General features: G+C 35.5%; 1 protein-coding gene across 2 annotated transcripts in view; it reads right to left on the bottom strand.

Moving 5' to 3' along the window:
• The window catches only part of Hsp110 (heat shock protein 70Cb), a 54130-nt gene that overhangs the window by 3373 nt on the left and 25585 nt on the right, over positions 1–25172 (bottom strand). For both annotated transcript variants that reach the window (XM_072538062.1, XM_072538063.1), the window contains exons 9-10: positions 5750–6070; positions 1056–1198 (exon numbers count right to left, since the gene is read on the bottom strand). In XM_072538062.1, coding sequence (XP_072394163.1) covers positions 1056–1198; positions 5750–6070 — 464 coding nt within the window. The remainder of the gene's footprint in view (positions 1–1055; positions 1199–5749; positions 6071–25172) is intronic.

Raw genomic sequence — 25172 nt, 5'->3', positions numbered from 1 at the left:
ATTTGTTCCTTTCCCTTCCAAATCGAATGCAAACGGTTATTGATGTTTTAGGGCATGATACCCGATATTACACTATTTTGTTTAAGTTCACTCGTAATTTTTATTGTTTGTAATTCGTATCTATATTACACTATTTTCTTTTGAAGCCTTCTAATTAAATAATTTATGCTAAGGAATAACGCAGTAATGGTCATTTTTGTTTTAAAAATGAAAGATGTTGAGTATACAATATGAAACAGTGCATAAAACTTCCAAATGAATTTTTATTTTCAGAAATTTATAGGGTGGCCACTTTTTTGCCGGTCAGTGTATAAAATTTGCATTACGATAGTCAAAATCTGTAGTACTGTAATCTAATTATTGTCTAATGTTACCATTACAACTAATTGCCACATTTGGGAAGCAAATTGTCAAATGCTTCATAAACTGATAGTTTCTGATAATCTTCAATACTGTGGAAAATGAGATTCAAAAATATTCTATGTTGATTTGGTATGTTATTTGATTGTCTCGGATTTAGGTAAGAAAAGCATTTGCATAGTAGCTTTGCTAGATAGTTTTGTGGACATTTAACGAGCAAGACCTCTTCGTTTGAGTAAGCCCAAGAAGCCAGTGGTAAATTGTAGTCGCCAAATAAATACAGAGGTACATCGGGACTATTGTCTTTAATAGTTTCAACAGTTTTTATTAGTCTATTTAATGGAAAGATAAGCAAGCAATTTTATGAGCGATCATTAAAATCGTAAACATTTTGAATAAAATGGAAAATTCGATACATTAGTCAACCAAGTCAAATGTACAAATTTTATGGAATAATGATACCATCAGATAAAAATTTCAGAATCGATCACTGCCATATGATTAAATTGCTCGCAAAAAATCCGAAGTTTTTTTTTGGTGTGATCGTGTGCATAATTGCTGTTCAGTATTTGCGAAAATAGAAAATTGAAGAATAATTAAAGTAAAACAGACTATAATAGGAACGAAATATAATGCAGCCTATTAATCAACTTTAATGCAATACTTGAATTATTAGAAAAAATACTAGAATTTACCTGATCAATTCCAAAGCTTTCATACATAATTGTAACGATTTAGCAAAATCCTCAATAACCACAGGTCTTAGTTCATATTCTATTTTTCTAGTTTGAACAGGCTCTCCAATACTTTTTAACTGCTGCAATTTATCAATATATACCTGAAACATTAAAATAAGAATGGATTACAATTATCCAACTAACACTAGAAAATGACAACAGTCTTTTGACAGAGGTTTTAAAGTTAAACATAATAATTGTATGGGTACATATGTATGAATTCTACCAAGAAAACAATTTTGATGTAACAAATACCTATTATAAACTTCCTAAAAGATGTCTTTATACTTGGAGATCTCCAGAGGATCATAGCAACATTATGGGATAAATGAATGAGGTTTTGCATAGATTCTGATCGGTTTCGGTGAATGAAGCATAATTTCTGATAATATTTAGCTGCACCATTATAGCGTCATTGATGATATTTAGCTATACCATGACACATTCATCTCTAATCAGACATGAGTGAGCTAAAGTTCACTTTGTTTATTAATTTGGCCATAAATAAAGATGCCACCCAACAATGTGGATTCTCTTATTCGCTGAAATAAATTAAAGGGTTGATGCCAAACATGCAGTCTATGTAATTTGTGATGCTTGTGAGTATTCAGGAACTCGTCTTGTCACATTGTGGAACACCAATGTCACCATTTGTTTGAAAATTCCGAAATTAAAACCGTAGCAGATTTAGTTCTAGTCCGTTCTAAAACATTCTCTATGTAAGATAAAAAGAGAGACAGGGATAGGATCCACCTTGAACAAACACTTTCTTATAATCGATTGTTTCAAGAAAAAATGCGCTCCTTTTTCGCTACTGATTTAATCTGACAAATAAAAAATCTCCGAGAGATTTCAGCTAGGTTCTTCTGTTTGTAATAACATAAGCTATCAGTGCACTTATCTGCAGATCTAGGAGCATTTTAAGAAATCTAACCCAGTTTATATTTAATATACTTTTCTAATAGAAATATGGGTATTTCTGTAGATATCAGAGGAGAGTAAATTTAAGCTGAAATTTGAAATATGTATTATGTATAATTTACTCATTTTATAATGCTCTAAAAAATATGGATTCTGTATTTCAATGCATGTTTTTTCTATAATTCCCATTATAAATTTCCTGTTTTGACATCAATTTTCAAATATATACTTCATCTTGAATGTACTGTCTTTAATTTGATGTCACTTTTCAACCAGCGTTGCTCATTTAAAAATTCCTTGTTTTGACATCAATTTTCAAATATATCCATCTTGAATGTGCTGCCTTTATTTTGATGTCAATTTTCAACCAATGTTGCCATATTTTCAAAAAATATTGTTTCTTGCAAAATTTTGCAAAAATATAATAATATATATATATATATATATATATATATATATATATATATATATATATATATATATATATATATATCATCATCATCATCATCATGTGCAGCTTTATCAACCGTTTCCAATTACGGTGTAGCCTCCCTTATTTCAATGTTATTCTATGTTCTTATTATTATTCGACGATGTCTTAGTTATACGTTGTTCTAATAATTTGCGCTCATTTGCGCCCATATTTTTCTATCTTGTGCTATTCGAGACCACATTGTTCCTGTTAATTTTCTAATATCATAATCCCATCTGAGATTCGGGCGCCTCCTTGGTCTCTTAGCGTTCCTGGGGTACCACATAGTTGTTCTAGTGGTCCATCTGTTATCTGTTCTTCTTGCCATATGTCCTGCCCATTGCCATTTCAGGGATTTTATTCTTTGGATTACATCAGTCACCTGGGTTTGCCTCCGTATCCATTAAATTCTTTTACAATATATATATATATATATATATATATATATATATATATATATATATATATATATATATATATATAATGTATATAAAAAAAAATAGATTTGTAAAAAAATAAACATTTTGTTTTTATTTCGTCTTTCATCAGTTATTAACTTCTTCTTCCTCTTTATAAGCAATTCTGCTTGTTCATTGGCGGATTAATACCTCTAATTTACTGTTTGTACTTGATCTCTCACTTCTTTGTCCAGGTCTCCATAGCTAAACAGTGTAATTCTCAGATATTTTATTTCCATTACGTGTTCAATACTGATGTCATCAATTTCTTTTTACATCTGGTTGGTTCTTTGCTGACTAGTTATTAACTTGTTTATATTGTTGACTACTATTACTGAATAGTTATTAACTTCGATTACGTTGCGTTAGGTTTGGTCAGGTTATGCTTTAGTCACTAAGGAACATAGACATATAATACAAATAGACAGTGCTGCAATACAGTCGCGTTCCCCCAGTACAACAGAGAAAACTGACGCAAAGCAGTCCCTGCGTCTCTTTTTGATTTGCTAGGATTATCGACCATGTGACCTAAATGACCAATGAGAAGGTCACGTGGTCGATAAACCCGGCCCATTAGAAAGAGATGCAGGAGTTGCTTTGTTAAGGAATGTTTAGAAAGTACTACGTCACTTCAATTTCCTGTTTCTGAGATAAAAAAAACCAACATTTTTTCAAAGATGAAACAAAGTTGCGATGTCGTCTATTATTATATACTATTATTTCAAATTCTGATATACACTTGCGTGCATAGAAATCGGCCCACTGTAAACTTTTGACTTTAACTATATTTTTTTCAAGAAATATTCATCAGATCACAAAAACAAATATACTGTTTGAAAGACAATTTAATATGCTTTAATGTGAGTATAAATTTATCAAGAAGGCTTATCGTTTACATGCGTAGTAACCGGTAAACAAATGAAACGTGTTTATGTGGTGATTGTTACGAAAATAACAAATTTGTCTAATTGTAAAAGTATTGCCTTTGCAAGTGAAATTTGGATATTATTCGTTTTTCATAATCTCAGCAGTGTTCAAGTGTGTTAGTTTAATGCATACTACACCACAAAAAGCCGCCCAAGTTATTGCTCTAATCGAAAATGGACTTAGTCAGCGAGCTGTTGCTAGACAATTGGATATGACACGCGCAGCGGTTCGAAGAGTGTGCCAACGTTATGAGGAGACTGGATCCTTTCATAGGCGACCTGGAACAGGCAGACGGCGATTTACAACCGCGCGATTTACAACCGCTCGTGATGACCGCTTTATTGTGTCAACAACATTAAGAAATCGTCACCTTAATGCCGTTCAGGTGCAACGACAGCTCCGTGAGGTGCGAAGAGTGGCTGTTAGTCAGTGGACAGTGAGACGAAGACTGCGGGAAAATAACCTGACCCCTAAAACACCTGCGATTGGTCCAAAACTCACTCCAGCTCATCGGCAAGCACGCTTGCGTTTTGCACAGGATCATCGGAATTGGACGTTGGAACAATGGGGATCTGTCCTGTTCTCAGACGAGACCAAAATATGCCTCTATGGTAGCGACCGAAGAAGGAAAGTGTACCCGGAGATCAGGAGAGAGATTTGCAGAATGCTGCTTTGAAGAGCGGAGTGTTTATGGGGGTGGTTCCTGCATGATCTGGGGTGCAATTTCTATAGGAGCACGAACCGATCTTGAGTTCATTCGTAGGGACGACCGTGTTCACGGAAGAAGAGGTTTAACGGCTGCCAGATATATCGAGGAGATTTTAGCAATTCATGTGGTACCTTACGTCGACTACATTGGAAACGAATTTATCTTTATGCATGACAATGCAAGGACACACACCGCAAGAATCGTGCAAGATTACATTGCAGAAGTCGGTTTTCAGGTTATAGACTGGCCAGCAAACAGTCCTGACCTAAATCCGATCGAACATTTATGGGATGAGCTAAAACGAAGAATTCGAGCTAGACTTCATACCCCAGACTCGATCCCAGAGCTTATTCTTGCAGCAGAAGAAGAGTGGCTTAAAATTCCAACAAGCAACAATAGCAAACTTGATTAGATCTATACCTAATCGTATGAGAGATTTTATTAGGGCAAGAGGAGGTCATACCCATTATTAAAAAATTAAGTGTTAAGTTTTAAATTGTCAATAACCCTATTTATGTTAATAATAAAAAAGCTTAATTTGCTTAATGAATTCATTTCACTATGTTAAACATAGGAAGCCGAAATAAGTTTTCATAAATTTATACTCACATTAAAGCATATTAAATTGTCTTTCAAACAGTATATTTGTTTTTGTGATCTGATAAATATTTCTTGAAAAAAATATAGTTAAAGTCAAAAGTTTACAGTGGGCCGATTTCTATGCACGCAAGTTTATTATTATTTCAAATATAAATTTAACATTTTCTCTCCGTAAAAAGCAATAATTATAAATGTGGCAACATTATGAATGTATACAAAATTCCAATTATTACGCAGATGAGTGAGAGTTCTTTTTACAATTCGAATAAATTTTGTATTTTAGTAATATTTTTAATTTTTTCATGGTTAACAGCATAAATATTGGTAGTTATATTAATTTAAATATATTTCAATGATTTTGTAAGCAGTTTTATATTTTTATAACACTTTTTGATGTTATTTCCGATTTTTTCATTAATTTTTCCAGTTTTTAAAGGTTTTATGTACATAGTTTCCAAAATATAAATCATAAAAAGCCTTTTTTCATTTTTTTAAATTCCAAAAAAGCCGCCGGGTTGCTAGATTTTAACCGAAATATGTGTAGTAGTATGTAGTTAAAACTTACTTGTTTATTACAATCTTCGCCATCCTCATAAAGCCAATTTTCCATATCATCTAATTGCGACACCAAAGTATTTCTATCATTTTCAGGCATGAATGGTGCAAAATCTCCATCAGAACTGACTTTGTTACGCAATTCATAAACATATTCTTCAAATGCATTTCGAGCGTCAGCGCGTTCTTTCTCTTGCCGATCAGAAGCGATCATTTTGAATTCCTGCTCAGTGAAATGATTTATTTCTACTTGAGAGAAACCGGTTGTAAGAGATTCGATTGGTAATTCTATGGATTTTACGGACTGTTTTTTCTTTTTGTCGCTTCCTTCCTAAAAGGCAAAAAAATACAAGTGATAAATACAGTGTTTCTGAAAGTAAATTTTGTAAACAAGATTTCATTCTTAGCTTTTCGAAACTTTGTACAAAATGATTTATCTAAATTAACGTTAACAGTGATTATTAATGTTATTTAAAACCTAAGAAGGAAATCTATCGTTTAAAATTAAATCGACGATTTTGGTTATATTATTTAGTTAAAAATGGTTTTAATTTAGAGACAGAACTGACAAGTACTAGACGAACGCTAATGAAAAATATGTGGAAATTATTTTATTTATAGGAAATATTGTACTACAAAGACTACAAAAACCTATTACCCAAAGTTACGGAAGTGAGGGAAGAGCACAAACTCTTAACTATAAGACTAAGTTTAAGGTTTCACAAACTATACAAGAAGTGGAATCCAAAGTGCCGCATTTCTCAAGGTGAAAAACTTACTTTGAACCAAAGATCTAAGCTTACAATTGAAGAAAATCCTAGTCTGATGTTACGTTAATTCTTTTATATATATACACTGATGAGGTCCTCAGATGCAATAGTAAACCCAAACTACTGTTTATTCATTCATTAATAGAAAGTGAAATGAATTATTTCCAGTCCAACAAACAAAGTCTGTATTGCATTGAAGATTGCATCAGAAACGGGTAGTCATCCTGAGAAGAAGGTAGTTTGAATCTATATTTAAATTAATTATAGAACAAGACAAAAAAAAATATCAAGTGAATAAAATACAGGGTTGCGACACCGAAAATAAAACAGATCGAATATATTCAAGGCATATTTTTACGACTGTAAGTTTAAAGTGTTTCGGCTTTCAGCACTGTGTCGTCTGCAGATATAAAATTTTTAACGCCGCTTTCTCCAAATTCCTTCCAAACAGAAAGTTGTTATTTTCTTCTTCCTCTTTATAAGCAATTCTGCTTGTTCATTGGCGGATTAATACCTCTATGGAAGGTTGTCACTCCATCTTTTGCGAGGTGGTCCGATACTTCTTCTGCCGATTGGTGACTTATCTTGCTATTTTGACGAAACGGGTCTCCTTCATTCTGCTTATGTGGTTATTCCATTCTGTTTTTCTATATTGTGTCCATTCATTTATACACTGCACGTTACATTTTCTTCTAATGTCTTCACTTCTCTTTCGATCTCTCAGCGTATTTCCTGTAATTCTGCTCAGTACTCTCATCTCTGCCGTTTCCAGTAGCCTTTGCGTTGTCGCTGTATCGGGTCTTGTTTCTGAGGCATATGTCATAAATAAATTTAATAAATTTATAAATTATATATATATATATATATATATATATATATATAAAAATTTAATAAATAAATTTAATAAATTTATTTATGACATATGCCTCAGAACCAGTTTTATAGTATTATTAAGGCATCCTGCCAGTCTATTTGCTTTTTGTACTTGATCTCTCACTTCTTTGTCCAGGTCTCCATAGCTAGGCAGTGTAATTCCCAGGTATTTTATTTCCATTACTTGCTCAATACTGATGCCATCAATTTCTATTTTACATCTGGTTGGTTCTTTGCTGACTACTATTGTTTTAGTTTTCTGAGATGAGAATGTCATATTAAATTCTGTTGCTCTTATGTTAAATCTGTGGACCAGTCTTTGCAGACTATCTTCATCATGTGCTGTCAATATTGCGTCGTCTGCTTAACAGAGTACTTTTATTTCTTTGTTTCCCATTATGTATCCTCTTCCTTTGTTAACGCTTTTGATGATTTCATCCATGATCAAATTGAAGAGTATGGTGCTCAATGAATCCCCTTGTCTTATTCCGCTGCCAGTTTATATAAGTTCTGTAAGTTGTCCATCTATCCTGACTTCCATTTTGTTGTTTTGGTAGATGTTTTCGATAGTTTTTATAATATATAGGGGAACTTCTCTATTACACAGAAGATGGATTACATCTTTGAGTCTTACTCTGTCAAACGCTTCCTTTAGGTCAATCAGACACAGAAATGCTAGTCTATTATACTCTAGTGATTTCTCAGTAATTTGCTTTATAATGAATATTGCATCTGTACACGATCTTCCACTACGAAAAACCCGTTGTTCATCTGCTAAACCTATCCTGATTTATTAGCACTTGTAAAATTTAAGTTATAAGTTTCAGCGTAGCATTTAACAAGTTTATACCTCTGTAGTTTTCTGGCGGTTTTTTATCTCTCTTTTTGAACAGTTCGCTCATTATCCATTCTTTCGGGATTTTATTGTTTTATAATTTTATTAATTAATGTTGTTAATTGTTCTGTCATTGCTGCTCCACAATATTTCAGTAATTCGTTTGGTATGTTGTCTTTACCTGTTGCTTTTCTGTTCTTCAGGTTTTCAAGTATTTTCCAAACTTTCTGTACATTTATATTAAGTTCCTCATTTGTGGTAATTTCTGGTGTTTCCGGTTTTAGTGTCGTTTGTTCGTCCTGTACATAGAGCTTTTTTAGGTAGTCAATCCACGTATCCTTTTCTATGTGTTTTGGTTCTATTAGTTCCTTTACCTTCGTTCTTTGACCTCTTATGAAGCGCCACATTTCTTTTGCAGACCATAAAAATCATGTTCCATTTCTTTCGAAAAACGTTCCCAGTGATCATTTTTTATTGTTCTTACATGCGCATGTGTTTCGTTTCTAATTGTCTTGTAGTTATGGTATGCCTCTTGTGTTTTGGTTGACATGTATTTCAGGTAAGATATTTTGTTTTCTTTACATTTTTCCTTCACTTCTGTACAAAATCATAAAGTTCTTCGCCTTGGGAACGATTTATTTTTATTTATATTTCTTTCACCAAGAACTTTCTTGACCGAGGCTAAGATATTAGACTTAATTTTTGCCCAGCTTCTGTGATATGTGTTTCTGCTTTTTTCAGTTATTCTTTTTTGGAATAGGTATCTTGTGGAGTCATCCTGTAAGCTTTCAACTTTTATCTTTGTGGTTTATTCTGGCTATTGCATTCATGTAATCATTTGTTATAAAAAATAATTTTCAATTAATACTTTGTTAATTTAACTTGTATTGGTGATAGTGGGTAGGCAGGTGACAGTAGTTGACGATATGATAGAAACATGTCCATCGTGGAATAAAAATTCATGGGTTGTGAATATCTGCACAAAAAATGTGTAGATATTCGATCTGTCTTGTTAATGGTGTCGCATCTTATGTATAGAATAGCAAGATCTTTAAGTTAATTAATTTAGTATATAGTAATAAGTTAGTTAATAAGCCTTTATCAAACGATAGTGAGACCAATCAATATGTACATGACCAACACGAAGAAAATATAAAACAAACTATATAAGTTACATTAACAGAAAAGAGAATAGGTTAGAACAGGCGATGATTATTAACATGAAAAGACAGTGTACTACTGAAGAATAGTATGAAATAATCGGTTTAATGAAGAAACCTGTTGCAATGATGAAAACTGTTATAAATCACAAATTAATGGTTAACAATTATGATAATTTTTACTTATACACAAACATATTCTACAATAAATGTGTACTTGTAAATCGCGTACTGCGTGTTAGAACCTAAAGTAGTACTTTTAGAGTACGAAAGGTCGTTAAGGTATTTTCAGAGTCCAGTTCACGAGGTTTTATACTTGTAGTAAAAGAAAATAAAAATTAAAACGAACACAAGATAAAACTAGCCAAAATTCAACTATTTTTGCTGAATGGTAAATCTGATTACCTTAGTAAGAAATTATAGACATGAAATAGTTATACAAAAAATATACGACGTTTATTAAGAATAAAGTATAGTTCTCTTTTCCTTCACTTCATAATGTGAAAGATTCGGTGTCACGTTAGTCCAATTTGTATGTCCTACAGATACTGCCATAAATCGTGCAGGTCTTTAAATCTGACATGTATTCACTGCATTTTGAATAAGAGAATAAAAGTAAATGAACCACAGGTAGCATACCTACTCTCAGTCCGTAAATTGTATATATATATCTGAATTTGGCCATTGACCGAAATTTATACCCACAACGCATTGTAAATTTCGTTTATTTCTCACAACGCGTTTCGGGTTTTTTGACGTACACAGAAAGCATTGTGGATAAAAACACACGACGAATTTCGCTTTATGGTCAATATAAATACCCACAAAGGGAAATACAGAAATCGCATATCGCATCTTACCGGTAACACGAGTTTCATTCAGTGTAGTTTCTGATAATTTCTAATACAATGGGTGAATCAATCGAAAGCCTTAAAAAGGAATTCGAGGATGGTTTGAATAAACTTTACGGGGAGTCAAGTCTTAGGTCTACGCTACTTTTAGAAGCCGACTATAAAAAACTAATTTATGAGGTTAAAGAAGCAAAAGAATTGTGAAGATTCGGCAAAGGACGATTATCTAAACATTATCGAAGACGCAATCGATATGAATTATTAAACATTGGAGAAAATGAACATGTGATAGCCAAAAGACACGCTAACAAAGAGGAAATTAAATTTTTTGTTCATCGTGAGCAATAAATTATTTGATATTGTGCATACAGCCCTTATAAATATAGGACATAAAAGAGAAAAAGGTAGGTACATATTTCCGTTTTTTTTTAACTATGCGTTAGGCACAGTCTTTAGGTACCCTTCTCTCTCTCTGGCAAATTCTTGTCAAAAAGGCTTTAAACATTTTGTATTGTTTATAGGAATGGAGCACGAGTTAAACTACCAGGATCATTTGACTAATTTTTTGTTTTTTAGATCATTGAAAACCAAAACAGCACTTGAAGCGGCTGACCCCTTGGTTGATATTTTTTGTCTAGCAGATAACGGCCGTGAGTTTATTCGTAGTGAGTCGGTTATTGTAGAACTAACTACTATGCGGCCAGGTCTGAAAATAGTTCACGGTCGACAAAGACACTCACAAGGTCAAGGTTCCGTAAAGGACTAATCAAGATATCGGGATGTGTTGATTACCTGGGTAAAAGATAATAATACAAAATGGTTCGAAGGTTTGAGATTTATACAGTAAGAAAAACAGATCTTTTCATAGAGCAATTGGTAGGAGCCTTTATGAGGGCAGCAGACAAACAAATGGTTTAGAAGATGCAGACCTTCCGAAAGATGTCCTTGATAAAGTACAAAATGAAGAAGACTTGGAGAATTATTAAATAGCATGGAAAACGAACATGATGATGATTATTCAAAAAGTGGAGAAGAAAGCAACAGTGTAGAACCCTGCCAAGAGAATTTAGAGAACCAAGACAAATATATGAATGAACCTTTAGAAATCCTGGACAATAATAACCTGATTAAAAATAATGAAGATGCACCCAATATACAAGAAGGCAAAGTTGACGGCAATTTCAATGATCAGTTAACCCAAAGAAGTAAGAGAATATTGAATGAGAAAGAAGAATCACATAAAATGAGAGTTTAGGCATCAAAGATGATATGTGAGTCAAATAAAAGATTTGCTCCTTTAAAAAAAGGGACTAATGTTTTGATTCGAGTGCCGGATGTTGATAGAGGTCGATTAACTTCAAGAAATGTATTAGCCATTGTTTCTGAAATTAATAATGATGGCTTGTACAAACTCAGTACTGAGAATGGACCACTGGATAGATTATTTTCAAGAAATGAGCTCCTTCAAACCTTCGCAATTCATGTTTGAATCGAATGATATTAGTAGTAAGAAAATACCCTTGTAAACTGCAGCAAATACGTCATCCAAAGGTTCTGGTCAAGGTTTTCTCAGATTCAACTGTAAAAGGTTTTGTGGCGACAATAAATGTTCCTGTAAACAAAGGAACAAACAATGTAACTCAAAGTGTCATGGATCGATGACATGTAAAAATAATTAAAGAAATTGGGTTCTAAAAATTTTTGTGTTTAAAAATTATTTTTATCTGCAATTTTTAAATAAAATTAGAAGTTTCGCTTTGTGATGTGAGAAATAAACGACATTGACAGCGCGTTGTGGGTATAATTTTCGGTCAATGGCCTAATTGAATTATTGAGGACAAAATATACAATTGAATCCTATATTGATATTGAATTTGGTTAGATTCTATTCATGATTAGCAGCGCCCACACCAAGCGCAGAACTTGCGAAAATACTACTGTCAAATATTTATTCAGTGTGGTATTATCTGGGATTTTATCTTTGATCAGACATCTGTATTGAGCAGCCTTTATCGGTAAATCAACTAAGGTAAAAACTTCAGTGAAATAGAACCAATAGTGAAAAACTATGACATTAAGAAAGAAATATTAGAAAAGTGTATACTAGACGAAGATGGACTAGTAAACGAGCATCACCGGCACACTTAAAAACCACCAGATAGTAAGCCTCACAGTATTGGCGAAAAATTAGTATCAATGATTAAATATGATGTAGGGAACGGTGTCCGACTGTTGATAAAAAAAAGGAAATCGAAACAGGAATAGATGAGTCCCAAATTTGGAAGATTCTATAGGACCAATCGCGGTTTAGTCAACTTTGGGAACCACCAGTCTGCCGCGTTAAGAAAGATTATTTAATATGGTTCCCATTTATTCGCGGTTCTTCACTATTTTGTTGCATTGAATATTGTTCATATTCAGTTTTAGCATTGAAGTGAGTGACTATTTTCTTTCACAAAAATATCTTTTTCCTTTAAAATCTCAAAGGCCAGTTTCGATAATTGTCATAACAAGTTCCTTTTTTTTTCCGTAAGTATAAAGGAAAATGTGTAAAAAGAAGAACACAGAACAAATTAGTGCTATAAATGTTGAAGGCTCTTTTCACACTCTATTCTATAAAATTATATAACTTCAGTGGTACTTATCTAAAATTAATTAAAATATAGGGTTTTTCAGTCAAAAAAGTCCACCTTGTTACTTTGGCAATACTAATTGGATTTTTATTTCATCTTTTAACGATATAGACATCTTTCATTTATCACCTTCTACCTTCCAGGCATCCATGATTTTTTCACATTAATTCTGTTCTACATGTTTTCCTTTTTCATAATTTTGGACGAGTCGATGCGCAGATGTTTTCAAGGTCATGCCCGTTTAGAAAATCCGCAAGCTCTACTTAGAAGAGGATTTGTTTTTCCAACAATGGATTCGATGAAACGGATTTATTGAATGGCCACTAAGATTTCCGATTTAACTCCCCTAGAATTCTTCATATGGGGTTATTTAAACAGCAAAATTTATAATACTATTCCTGCTTCATTGGAAGAACTAAGACGACAAATAGTGCATGAATGTTATTTCGACATTTTGAACATTTAAATATACAGGGTGTCCCATAATTAATTGGACATTAGCTAATGGGTGATAGCTGACATCAAAATAAAGCGTTTGAGCTTAAATTGCTTAGGCAAAATGTTGCTAGTTTTCGTTCTACAGGGTGATTCATTAATATTTTTTTATATTATTTTTAGGGATATATTGAAAACTATTCAACCGATTTAAGTAAAATTTGGTATCTTACTATTATTTAGTATGCTTAATATGAAAATGATATTAGTTTTACCGATGACACTAGGTGGCGCCACCTACTTTAACATTGGTTCATTAATTAGGCCATAATTTTTTTTTCCCGCCCTGTATAAACATTCTAGGAAAAAAACATAAAATAACATTCAATTCTACACAAAAAAGGTATTCTTGTTTCAAATCAAAAAAGTACACCGTTTTCGAAATAATTAGAGACGTGCATAAAATAAAAAAATTTTACAAAAACTTATGTAAATTCAAACATTATTCAAAAGGTCTTAAATAAAAGTGAATATTAAATGTATTAGTAGTAGATAATTTTTGCAAACAAAATGCATATGATTGAAACAATTATTTTTATTAAACCTTTGATCCAGTAACAGATTTTAAAAAAATCAGAAATTAAATTAAACAATGAGTGAATATAAAACAATTAACAAAGTGAATAATTCAAAACGAAACGAAAAAAAATTACAATAAGTGTTCAAAATGTGCACCATTAGATAAACTACATAATCTAAATCTTTTGTGTAAGTTTTGTCTTATTTTAAATAATGAGTTTCTTTGGGCCCTAATTACGTTAACTCCCTCTACAATATTTTGCCATAACTCTTGACGGTTATTTTTTTTTATAAACAAGTGACTTTAGGTAGCCCCACAAGTGAAAGTCTAGGGGATTTAGTTCGGGACTGCGTGCTGGCCATGGGTATACACTACCTCTACCAATCCACCTTTGAGGATAAATTTCATCTAGATAATTTCTAACTTCTAGGCTATAATGTGGTGGTGCACCATCATGCATGCACCAAGAGTTCCGTCTCAAATTTAGAGGTATGTCTTCTAAAAGAGTTGGTAAATCTTTTCTCAAAAAATTTAGATACGTTACTCCGTCAAGCCTAGTTGGTAATTCGAATGGTCCTACAATACAATCCCCAAATATGCCACACCAGATATTTATGGAAAACTCGTGTTGAAAATGATGTTCTTGAAATGCATGAGGATTTTCTGTCGCGTAGGTATGGCTATTGCGCCAGTTAAATACGCCCCTTCTAGTAAATGTGGCTTCATCGGTAAATAAAATTTTATTATAAAACATTGGATCGTCTAAATGCCGCCCCATCATAAACTGACTAAATCGGAGCCTTGCTGGAAAATCCTGTGGTAAAAGATTCTGTACTGGAGTAAGACTATACGGATACAGATTTTCTGTCCGTACTATTCTTGACACCGTAGATTTGCTTATACCTCTCCCTGGGACTGTATTTTTACCTCGACGACGGTGGGAGAGCCGAGTAACGGGTCGTGGTCCCTAAAATTGTGAGGGGAGCACGACCGGTGAAACCAAGAACAGTCCCAGCGTCCAGCGACTGTGCACCGAGTTGGCGCCGGACACCGCCGCTGGACGCTAAAAAGGCGCCGCAACCGAGGCGAGCAGCTGAGACGCCTTCTGCCTTCAGCAATACAACTACCTACCAACTCTCCTAGGGCTACTTAATCCCAATTTTCAATCTCGCCCATCCAAAAAAAAAAAAAAAAATTTCTTCCAACCCTCCAACAAATCTCATAAGAGTAGTCTACCTGTTTACCCCACCTGTCACCTTTTCCGTCACACGTCCTGTTCCAATTCCCACGTAACAGGGGAGGCAGCAGTAACGTGGAAACTCCAAGCAGCCTGCTCATACAGACTGCCACTGCGTCCGGAGGCAACCGTGAAAAAACAAAGCCTAGAGGAGTAAAGCTCGATAAAAAATCCCCACTATCACGGTGAAAGGCATCGTGCCAAAGATATGAGAGATGCGAGGGTTAGAGCATCACAAACGATCCCTTCGGGATACCTGGCGACCTCCCGAAGTAACTTAGCCTTAGCGCGGTAAGGGCGCACTGCCGCGCCGGACATATAGCACGTCCCCACTCGTGGGAACTGCATGGACTTTACACACAAAAAGAAGGACGGAAAAGACAATGACGAACACAAGCAAACGAACAAGGAAGAAATGAAGATGAATGAAAACGAGAATGGGGTAGAACAGCCGCAAGACGGCAGATTGAGCGAAGCGGAAGAACAAAAGAAATTCGAAGAAGAGATGCTAAACTGGCATAAGAGTCAGCCGAAGATGAATAGGTCAGGTCCTCCAAAACATTCAACGTTGGTGGGAGAGGACATTTTAAGAGCAATGAACAAAAAAGACAAAGGGAAAGAAGAAAATTCAGGGGGGGAGGAATCATCAATAGAAATCACAGATGTGGTGGACATAGAGGAAGAAGAAAAAAATGAAGAGCAAGGAACCACAAACTGGCAGAACTTGGAGGAAAGTATCCTGACAGCCTCGTTGTTCGACGATGATGACCAAGAAGAGATAAAAGAAAAGAAAAAGAGGAAAAGAGACAGTTTTGAGATAAATAAAAAACTCAAGAAAGAAAAGAAAGAAGAAAGAGAAAACGAGAGATACCAAGAGGAGACAGAATGTGAAAGAATACAGAGGAAACTAAAAGAAGTAATGGATATCCTAAATGGAAAAGGACCCATCGAGGGGGAACAAAAAGCCAAAGCAAGCAAACTAATAGGAGAAATTAACACAATTCAGATTAAGACCAGCCAAAGTAAAATAAAAACGGCAAAAGGGGAGGACGAAGAAACTAAGTGTGAGCAATGTAAAATAAAACTATTGCAAGAAAGGCAAAGAAAAGAAACAGAAAAAATAATAAGCGCTTTAAAAAAAGGGGGAGATATAAATAACTTCAATCAAATACAAAAAAAGAAATGGGAAGAAAAAGTATTTGAAAAGACAAAATGGGAACAGGTGAGCTTACAGGAGACGATAACTAAAAAAGAATGCCTTATAATAACTAAAAAGGATATAAAAGACGGGGGGGTAGAAGACGTGATACGTACTCTCAGGGAGGAAGTTCATGAACTAATAGAGGTCTGCGAAGAAGGAAATGTAGAATATATAAAAAACGGGAACGAAAGTTCCATAGCCAGCCAGAGAAGGGAATGGTACACATATGTGGCAAAACCAAAAAAACAAGGTATGTACGAAATGGCCGAGAAGGCCATCAAACGGATAAGGGAAAGGAAAGAGCCACCTGAAACAATAAGGGTGGTTATCAATAATGAGATAAATAAAGATGAGGTACGGAAAGCCCTGGAGTTTGTAGGCCGGGCAGAAAACATCGTATGGGAAATCCAAGTAAGAGGTAAAGAAATGGATAAAGGAGTAAAGAACGAGCAAGAGGAAGCCCTCCTAATCAAAACAGGGGGCAAATCGTACACGGAAGTACTGAAGGAAATGAACCAAAAAATTAACATCGGAAAGATAGGGGTTAAAGTAGATAGACTCAAAAAAACAGAAGGGGGGGATATCCTAGTAAAACTAAAGGGCAAAGGGGCCGCAGAGAAATTACGAAAAGAAATGGATACAAGGATGACAGGGTTAAATATGGCAATCCGACGCAAAGAATGTTTTTTTAACATAACAGGTTTGGACCCAGGGGTGACGGAGGAACGACTCCAAAGTGCCATAAAAATGTACACAGGAATACCGAAAAAAGAAATTGACATAAAGACGCTACGAACAAATAAACATGGGGAGCAGGTGGCGACCGTAGCCGTACGCCCCTCAACAGCTGAAGAATTGAGAAGATACAGCTCCATAATTATAGGCTGGGTATCATGTCCTATCATTGAAAGATATACCCCAACAAGGTGCTACAAGTGCCTTCACTATGGCCACAGCACATATGAGTGCAAAGGTGAGAGCAGGGCAGCGTGCTGCTACAACTGCTTAAAATCAGGGCACACAGCAGTGCAGTGCGACAGCACTTCATACTGCCTCACCTGTAACGAGGAAGGCCATAGAATGGATAGGATGCAGTGCCCAGCCTATAGAAGGTGGGTGTATGGCAGGGGAGGAGACAGGGAACCCCCAAAGGGTGGGTAAATGTAACAAGGAAAACGAAAAAGCGAGAGATGGCTCCCTGGAGAACGCGAGTGGGCCTCTATACAGCCCACCGGCGGGACAGGAAGCCATCTCTCTCAGCTTTTCATGGATAAAGGCATCCAAGTACTACAACATTATATCCACGTTATTTACTAAATGCCATCTATTATATTTACATATTTATTTAAAAATTTTATATATACACACATTTCTTATTTTATTTATATATTTTATCTATCTTATTTTATTTATACATATTATATTTATAAACTTTTTATTTATACACTAATTTTATCTATACTTATTTATTTTTTTATCCTAGTCTATAAGAATTTTAATTTTAATATAAGACGCGAATCCACTGCAGAAGCGACCTCAGGGAACTGAACCATAATGAACCCCAAAGATCAACCTGGTATAAGGATTTTGCAGGTGAACGTAGGCAGGGCGCGCCGAGCGCACGACCTCATCTACGCAAAAGCCTGCAAGCTAAATATAGATCTGCTCATCGTACCCGAACCTAACAAAAAGATAACGACAGGCGGTGGGTGGATACAAGACAAGGGGAAAAATGTAGCGGTGCTCATTAAAAATAGGGATGTCGGAGTGCAGAGCATTGTCAGGGCAGGAAATCATTTACTCATTAGGTTGAGGGATTTCAGCCTCCTGGCATGCTATGTATCTCCAAACATCCCTATGATGAAATACGAAACAATCGTTAATGAAATAATGGGTGCCGCTATAAACGAAAAAAAAAATACTGATCGCCGGGGACATAAATGCGAAGTCCAGACAATGGGGTTCCCCCATAAACGACAAAAAGGGGGAACTCTGGAATGAATGGATAGCCCAGGCTGGCCTCCAAGTGCTGAACAACAATAAGCCAACCTTCGTACGGGGGGCCAGCCAATCACACATTGACATCACATTCGCGAGCGAAGGGCTATCCAGGAATGTGTACGGGTGGGATGTACTCGACGATCAGCTCTTCACCTACCACCGATATATACAATTTGAGGTAAAGGTTAAAGGGGGGATAAAGCGGTCGATAGGTACAGCAAAATCATATTTCAACAAAAACAAGTACCTATCGGAGGTCAGAAAAATAAATGAAGATGAGATTTCTGACCTCGGCCAACTTCGAACAGCTCTACAAAATGCGGCAAAATTGGCTACCGAGAAGAAGAAACATGGAAAAAAATCCCCCTATTGGTGGACAGATGAGATAGAAGATCTACGGGAGAGATGCCTCAGAGCTCGAAGGAATTATACGAGAAGCCAGGGCAACCTCGAGCTTAAAGATACATACAAGGATTTGAAGAAAAGATTAAATAATACAATAAAAAAAGAGAAAAAAGAAAAGTGGCAGACCCTGATAAAAGCACTCGACGAGGATATATGGGGTGATGCATACAAAATCACAATGAAGACCTTAAAAATAATGGCCCCATATAGACTCGACGAAGACCAGCGGATGAGATCAGCTGAACTCCTCTTTCCCACCAAGGACATGCCAGATTTCACCAAGGTTTTCCCAACCATGATAGAGGAGTTCACAGAAGAAGAGGTGAAAACCGCTGGTCAGGATACGAAGACAGGGAAAGCTCCCGGCCCTGACGGGCTGCCACCAGAGGCAATAAAGATAATAGCAACTGAGAAACCAGGTTTGATCAGAAGAATATTTAATGATCTACTGCAGAAACAAGAGTTTCCCAAGGACTTGAAGGAGGCAAACTTGGTTCTACTCCTAAAGCCCGGGAAACCCCCTGATTCACCGACCTCTTATCGTCCAATATGCCTTCTGGACTGCCTTGGTAAGTTTTACGAAAGACTTATCAAGAAGAGGCTGGAAGGCATGTTGGAAGATGAGAGAGTCTTATCCAACCAACAGTACGGATTTAGGAAAGGCAGATCGACAATCGACGCCGCGACCTGGATAAGGAACGCGGCCAAATCAAGCAAGAAAAGATGGGTAGTTCTTGTTCTGTTGGACATAAAAAATGCTTTTAATTCAGCAAACTGGGGCCTCATAGTAGACCGAATAGTCGAAAGCGGGGCTCCGGAATATATGTCCAATATAATAAAGGACTACCTTTCGGAACGATCCGTATGCATATCCAAGAAGAAAAAGAAACAAATGACCGCGGGAGTACCCCAGGGGTCAGTCCTGGGACCCTTACTCTGGAACATGTTATACAATGGGGTACTAGAAATTCACAAGCAGAGACAAGGAGTCAAAGCGATAGCATACGCAGACGATCTAGCCTTATTGGTTGAGGATGATAAGAATTGGGGCATAACAGAAAAGGTAAATAAAGCAATAAACACGACCGCGGCGTGGATCGAGAAGAACGACTTAAAATTAGCAGTAGACAAAACAGAGATAATAATTCTGAGAGGACCAAGGAAAAGGGATGACTTGGTTTTCAAATATCAAGGCTCCGAAATAAGACCCCAAAGGACAGTCAAGTATCTCGGTATTACTTTCGACGACCGACTTACCTTTGGGCAGCACATACAAGAAGCATGTCGAAAGGCGGAAGGGAGGACCTCAGCATTGAACAAATTATTGCCAAACATAGGGGGGCCCGGATCTCAGAAGAGATCAGTTATGTTACAATCAATATTATCGATCATCTTATACGGGGCCCCCGTGTGGCACGAGGTCCTCCAGATGAAGAAATATAAGGACATGCTCCTTAGGGCTCAAAGGAAACCTCTGATCAGGGTGTGCAGCGCGTACAGAACTGTATCTACCATTGCCTTACAGGTAGTGGCTGGTTCTGTACCCGTGCACATCCTGGCCAGGGAAAGAGCTCGAATGTATCAGAGGGGCAACGGGGCGGTTGGTTCAGGGCCACAAGAAAGAGCCAGAAGCTTGGAGATGTGGCAGAGGGAATGGACAGCCGAAGTCGAAAAGGCGGCCTGGACGAGGTCCCTGGTCCCGGATGTAGTGAGATGGTACGGGTGTCGGCATCGGCGCGTCAACTACTACTTCACGCAGTTTCTGACGGGGCACGGATCGTTTCGGAAATACACCCACAGAATCGGTAGGTCCGGAGACGATCTATGTCCTGAGTGTGGAGTGGTGGACGATGCGCAGCATGTTGTTTTCGACTGCCCTGCATACCACACGGGGCGAAACGAACTGCAGCTGAGCCTGGGATCTCCACTAGGCGAGCCTCACGAGCTGATCGATAAAGCCATCGACAGCAAGCACGATTTCGAACTGATCATTGCCTTTGTTACAAAAACCATAAAGCACAAGGAAGAGAAAGAGAGGCGGCTGCAGATGGATTGACCGCTATATTTATTTACTGTTTTAAAAAATGTGTTATTTATTTACTTATTTTATTGCATTTTATTTATTCAAGTTACTTTCGTTTTTACTATATCTTATCTATACCAATTTTAGCTGTTGTTTTTATTTTTATTTTATCTACATTACTTTTAACTTATTTTTTATCTATTTTTATTTATTAATTTATTTATTTTATTTCATTGTCGGGGCCGCGGGACATGGGACGGGAAAAGACTTTTTACATCCAATCCCGTCGGATGTCCCGATACCCCGAAAATTAGTGAATGAGGGTATGAATGCGGAACTGAATTGATGAAAGTATGAATGAATGGTGTTACTGTTAATTGCCAACTGGTTCTACTCGTTAGTTTCAATGTGGAAGGGGTGGCAACCAGGCTGTCTCGCCAGAATGAGGATTGAGCAGGACGGTAGCTTCACCGACCAGTCTCGCCCGAGCCTTGTGCTGGTGAGGGAGGCCGTTAAATCCATGTAATGCACGCGAAAAGTGCCAGAGGGAAGTTAAGAGTAAGGCTGATGGGCCAGATATGCTCGCTAAGAGCGGTTCCGGGCCCGTCGGTCGGAGAAAGAGGGGGTGGTTTAGTCGGTAGGCGGTCTCGTCACGCGGTGAAGCGTAAGAGATTGAATCCGACACACCTGGGTAAAGGGCTAACACCCGATCCCAGACGGTCTTTAGAAGATTCCACCTCCCAAAAAAAAAAAAAAAAAAAAAAAAAAAAAAAAAAAAAAAAAAAAAAAAAATTGCTTATACCAGTGGCCGCAGAAACAAGCCTTTTACTGGTTTCTGTATCTTCTGCAACACGCACAACAATTTCATCCTCCATATCCGCATCAATTACTCTCGGTCTTCCAGCATTCCTGTTTTTGGGATGAAATGACCCTGTTTCGCCTAATCTGTCGAACAATGATTTAATAGTTTTATGGTTTGATTGCCTTCTATTGAGATAAAGTTCGAAATAGAGTTCAGCTGCTTTACGAGAACAAAAATTTTCCTGGGCATACAAACAGATCATATCGCGCATTTCTACATTAGAAAATTCACTATGACGTGGCATTTTTCCTTTATCTTAAGTGGTTTATAAAAAACTTAATAGCACTTTGCATTAGCAAAAATATGCAACTAAAAGCATACTTGTTTTGCAAAAAATTATAGAGACATGCATCATTAACAAAATACGTTTATTTCGAAAACGGTGTACTTTTTTTATTTGAAACAAGAATACCTTTTTTGTGTAGAATTGAATGTTATTTCATGTTTTTTTTCCTAGAATGTTTATGCAGGGCGGACAAAAAAATTATGGCCCCATTAATGAACCAATGTTACAGTAGGTGGCGCCACCTAGTATCAATGGTAAAACTAATATCATTTTCTTATTAAGCATACTAAATAATAGCAAGATACCAAATTTCACTTAATCGGTTAAATAGTTTTCAATATATCCATAAAAATAATATAAAAAAATATTAATGAATCTCCCTGTAGAACGAAAACTAGCAACAATTTTCCTAAGCAATTTGAGCTCAAAGGCTTTATTTTGATGTCATCTATCACCCATTAGCTAATGTCCAATTAATTATGGGACACCCTGTATAATTATAGTTGATGAGTAGACTGTTTTGAATTATGTATTTTTATTAATTTAAAATTAATTTTATTTGTTAGATTTAATAAAGTTTCTTTTTAATGCTGCAAATTTCGTTTTAACGTAGTTTTCGACGTGATGGAAAAAATGTAAAATTTATACTAGACAAACATAGGCATTAGGTTTACCTTTTAAGAGGTGTAACATTTTCAAAAAAACTGACGTCATAAAAGATGTCCTCTTTGGAATGACATTGATTTGTTTTGACATTTTCACAAAATCCAATGAATATTGCCAAATATCAGAGTGGAATATTTTGAGTGGACCCCCTGTATACCCAATCAATTGATCAATTAAATATAGAAACTAAAGATCTAAAAAAATGGGTAATAAGCGTGTTCTCGGTGAACACAGTAATAAATTAATCTATAACTCTTACCAAGATTCAGCGTCGTCCAGGCTAGACTTTACAAGAAATTTTTTAATCAAATATTTCAGCAATACTTCTACGTTACAAAAAGCAGAACCAATAAAAACAAACAATATAATCAAAATGTGATAAATGGACCTCAAATAATATTTTTGAAGCTGCTTTACCTGTTCGACCATTATAGAAAACAAAGCCAACATGTGTATATCTCAAATATTATAACAGAAAAATTCACAATTTCTATTTATCAAAAATTTTTGGGCAAAACACAGCAACATGTAGAATATGAAGTGGAAGTATATGAGCCCATAGAAATTATTAATAGTAACGAGGAAACCGAACCTCATAGTAAGGCTCAAGTACTGACGACGATGAAATATACAGTCCATCTGCTAGATCTTTGCACAAGTATGACATTATTCACGAACTATTTTTTATATTACGCGTCTTTCCTACTCACAGAAACTAAATCGATGAACTTAAGCCGCCTGTCCATACACAACAGCATACATCGAACAAAGACAGCCATAGGACGATTGTCTCTGATTGATTCTCCTACTGGCAATTGTACGTTTTGTTTTGACAGCGTTTGTAGAGTGTGTATAAATTATTTTTATGTCATTTAAATATTCAATCCTTTTCATACTTTGAATATACATATTTTTAACAAACAGTTATTATGATGACTAACCGTTACCTTTGTGGTCAATTCATTAGGGTAAGAATTTATTTATTAGCTAATGACGAATAATACAATATTCATTATAACCTCTAAATTGACATTTAGTTATTTAAATATGACTAAAACCATGTCAACTTAGTTATATAAAATTTTTTTTAGGGTTTTTATATTTAGAGTACACCTGGTAAACCATTCAATTCTCAAGCACAACTTGTGTTAAAAAGGAAAGAAAATTATCATTTTCTTTCAAAGCCAGCCAAAAGTAGACCTCGACCGAAAAACAAGACAACCGATCTAATTGAGGCATCAAAAATGGCAGTGCGGAATAAAATATACGACATGTACCAACAAAGTAAGTAATAATTTCTTCAATCTGAATTTGAAGAACAAATGAAAGATTTGCTACTGAAGCAAGTTTATTACTTTGCTTAAAATCTAAAGTAGCTGATTATCATAAGGAAATGAACAATGCAATTTTCACTAAACGGATAAATGAATAGTCAATTCCGAATTTAGAAGAGCCATCATTAATTGTGATCGATAATGCTCCATGTCACAGTGTTTCAACTAGAATGGAAATTATTACGTGGTTTACAACAAACAAGATCAAGTATGACGCAAAATTCACAAAACCTGAATTATTACAAATTGCCAAAATGCACAGAAAAGAGAATGTGTATCTAATTGATGAGCTACTAAGAGAACACAGCCATAAAGTGTTGGGACTACCTCCTTATCACTACGAATTCAACGCTATTGAATTAATTTGGTTAAACTGCAAGTCATATTACAATAAGTATATTGGTAGACATGGACATTCTAACAGTGCTCTTATAAATATGTGGAAAGAGGCACTAAACCAATGTAACAGAAATTTGCAAAAAATATGTGGATATACCCATGAAATTATTAAAAAGTGAAAGTAAAAAATATGTATATGGTTAACATTAACATTCAACCAATCACAATAGACATTGGTAATGAGTAGCTCAGATTCTGACAGTGAAGAAATGTTAAATTTATGATTGTATATGATGCTTAAATAAATATTTAAAGTAAATTGTTTTTTTTTACCCAGTTCAAAAGTTTTGTATATTTCAATTTATTATAAATAGGTTTTTTTTCGTGTTTATATATAAATTTTGTTGTGTTAATTTTTGTATCTACCTTGTTAATTTTTTTTGTTTCAATTTAGTTTGATAACATGTACAACCTGCATCTAGTCTTATAATGTTTATTACAAGTTTTAGTAATTTGTATGAATAATACTCGTTACGAGGCTCAAAGCTCTTCGATCTTCTTCTTCTCCTTCTTTCTTGTATGTAGGCTTTAAAGCCTGTTTCTTCATCAATATTAGGCATTGGGCTCAAGGAATCCCCTTGTCTTATTCCGCTGCCTATTTCTATAGGTTATGTAAGTTGTCCATCTATCCTGAATTCCATTTTGTTGTTTTGGTAGATGTTATCGATAGTTTTAGAAACGCTAAAAATGGAAAAGCAAATGGACCTGATGAAATTCTTACAGAACTGTTAAAGTTTTTGAATGATAAATCCGTAACCATAATATTACATCTATTCAATACAATATACAGTACTGGTATAATACCTCAAGAATGGTTGCTGTCTACGTTTGTCACCATACCGAAGAAAACTAAGGCAATGCAATGTTCAGATCATCGAACAA

This window comes from Diabrotica undecimpunctata, chromosome 7 (genome assembly GCF_040954645.1).
Source record: "Diabrotica undecimpunctata isolate CICGRU chromosome 7, icDiaUnde3, whole genome shotgun sequence".
NCBI classification, from domain to species: Eukaryota; Metazoa; Arthropoda; class Insecta; order Coleoptera; family Chrysomelidae; genus Diabrotica; species Diabrotica undecimpunctata.
The sequence above is the reverse complement of the archived record's forward strand: the minus strand, read 5'-3'. Positions and strand labels throughout refer to the sequence as shown.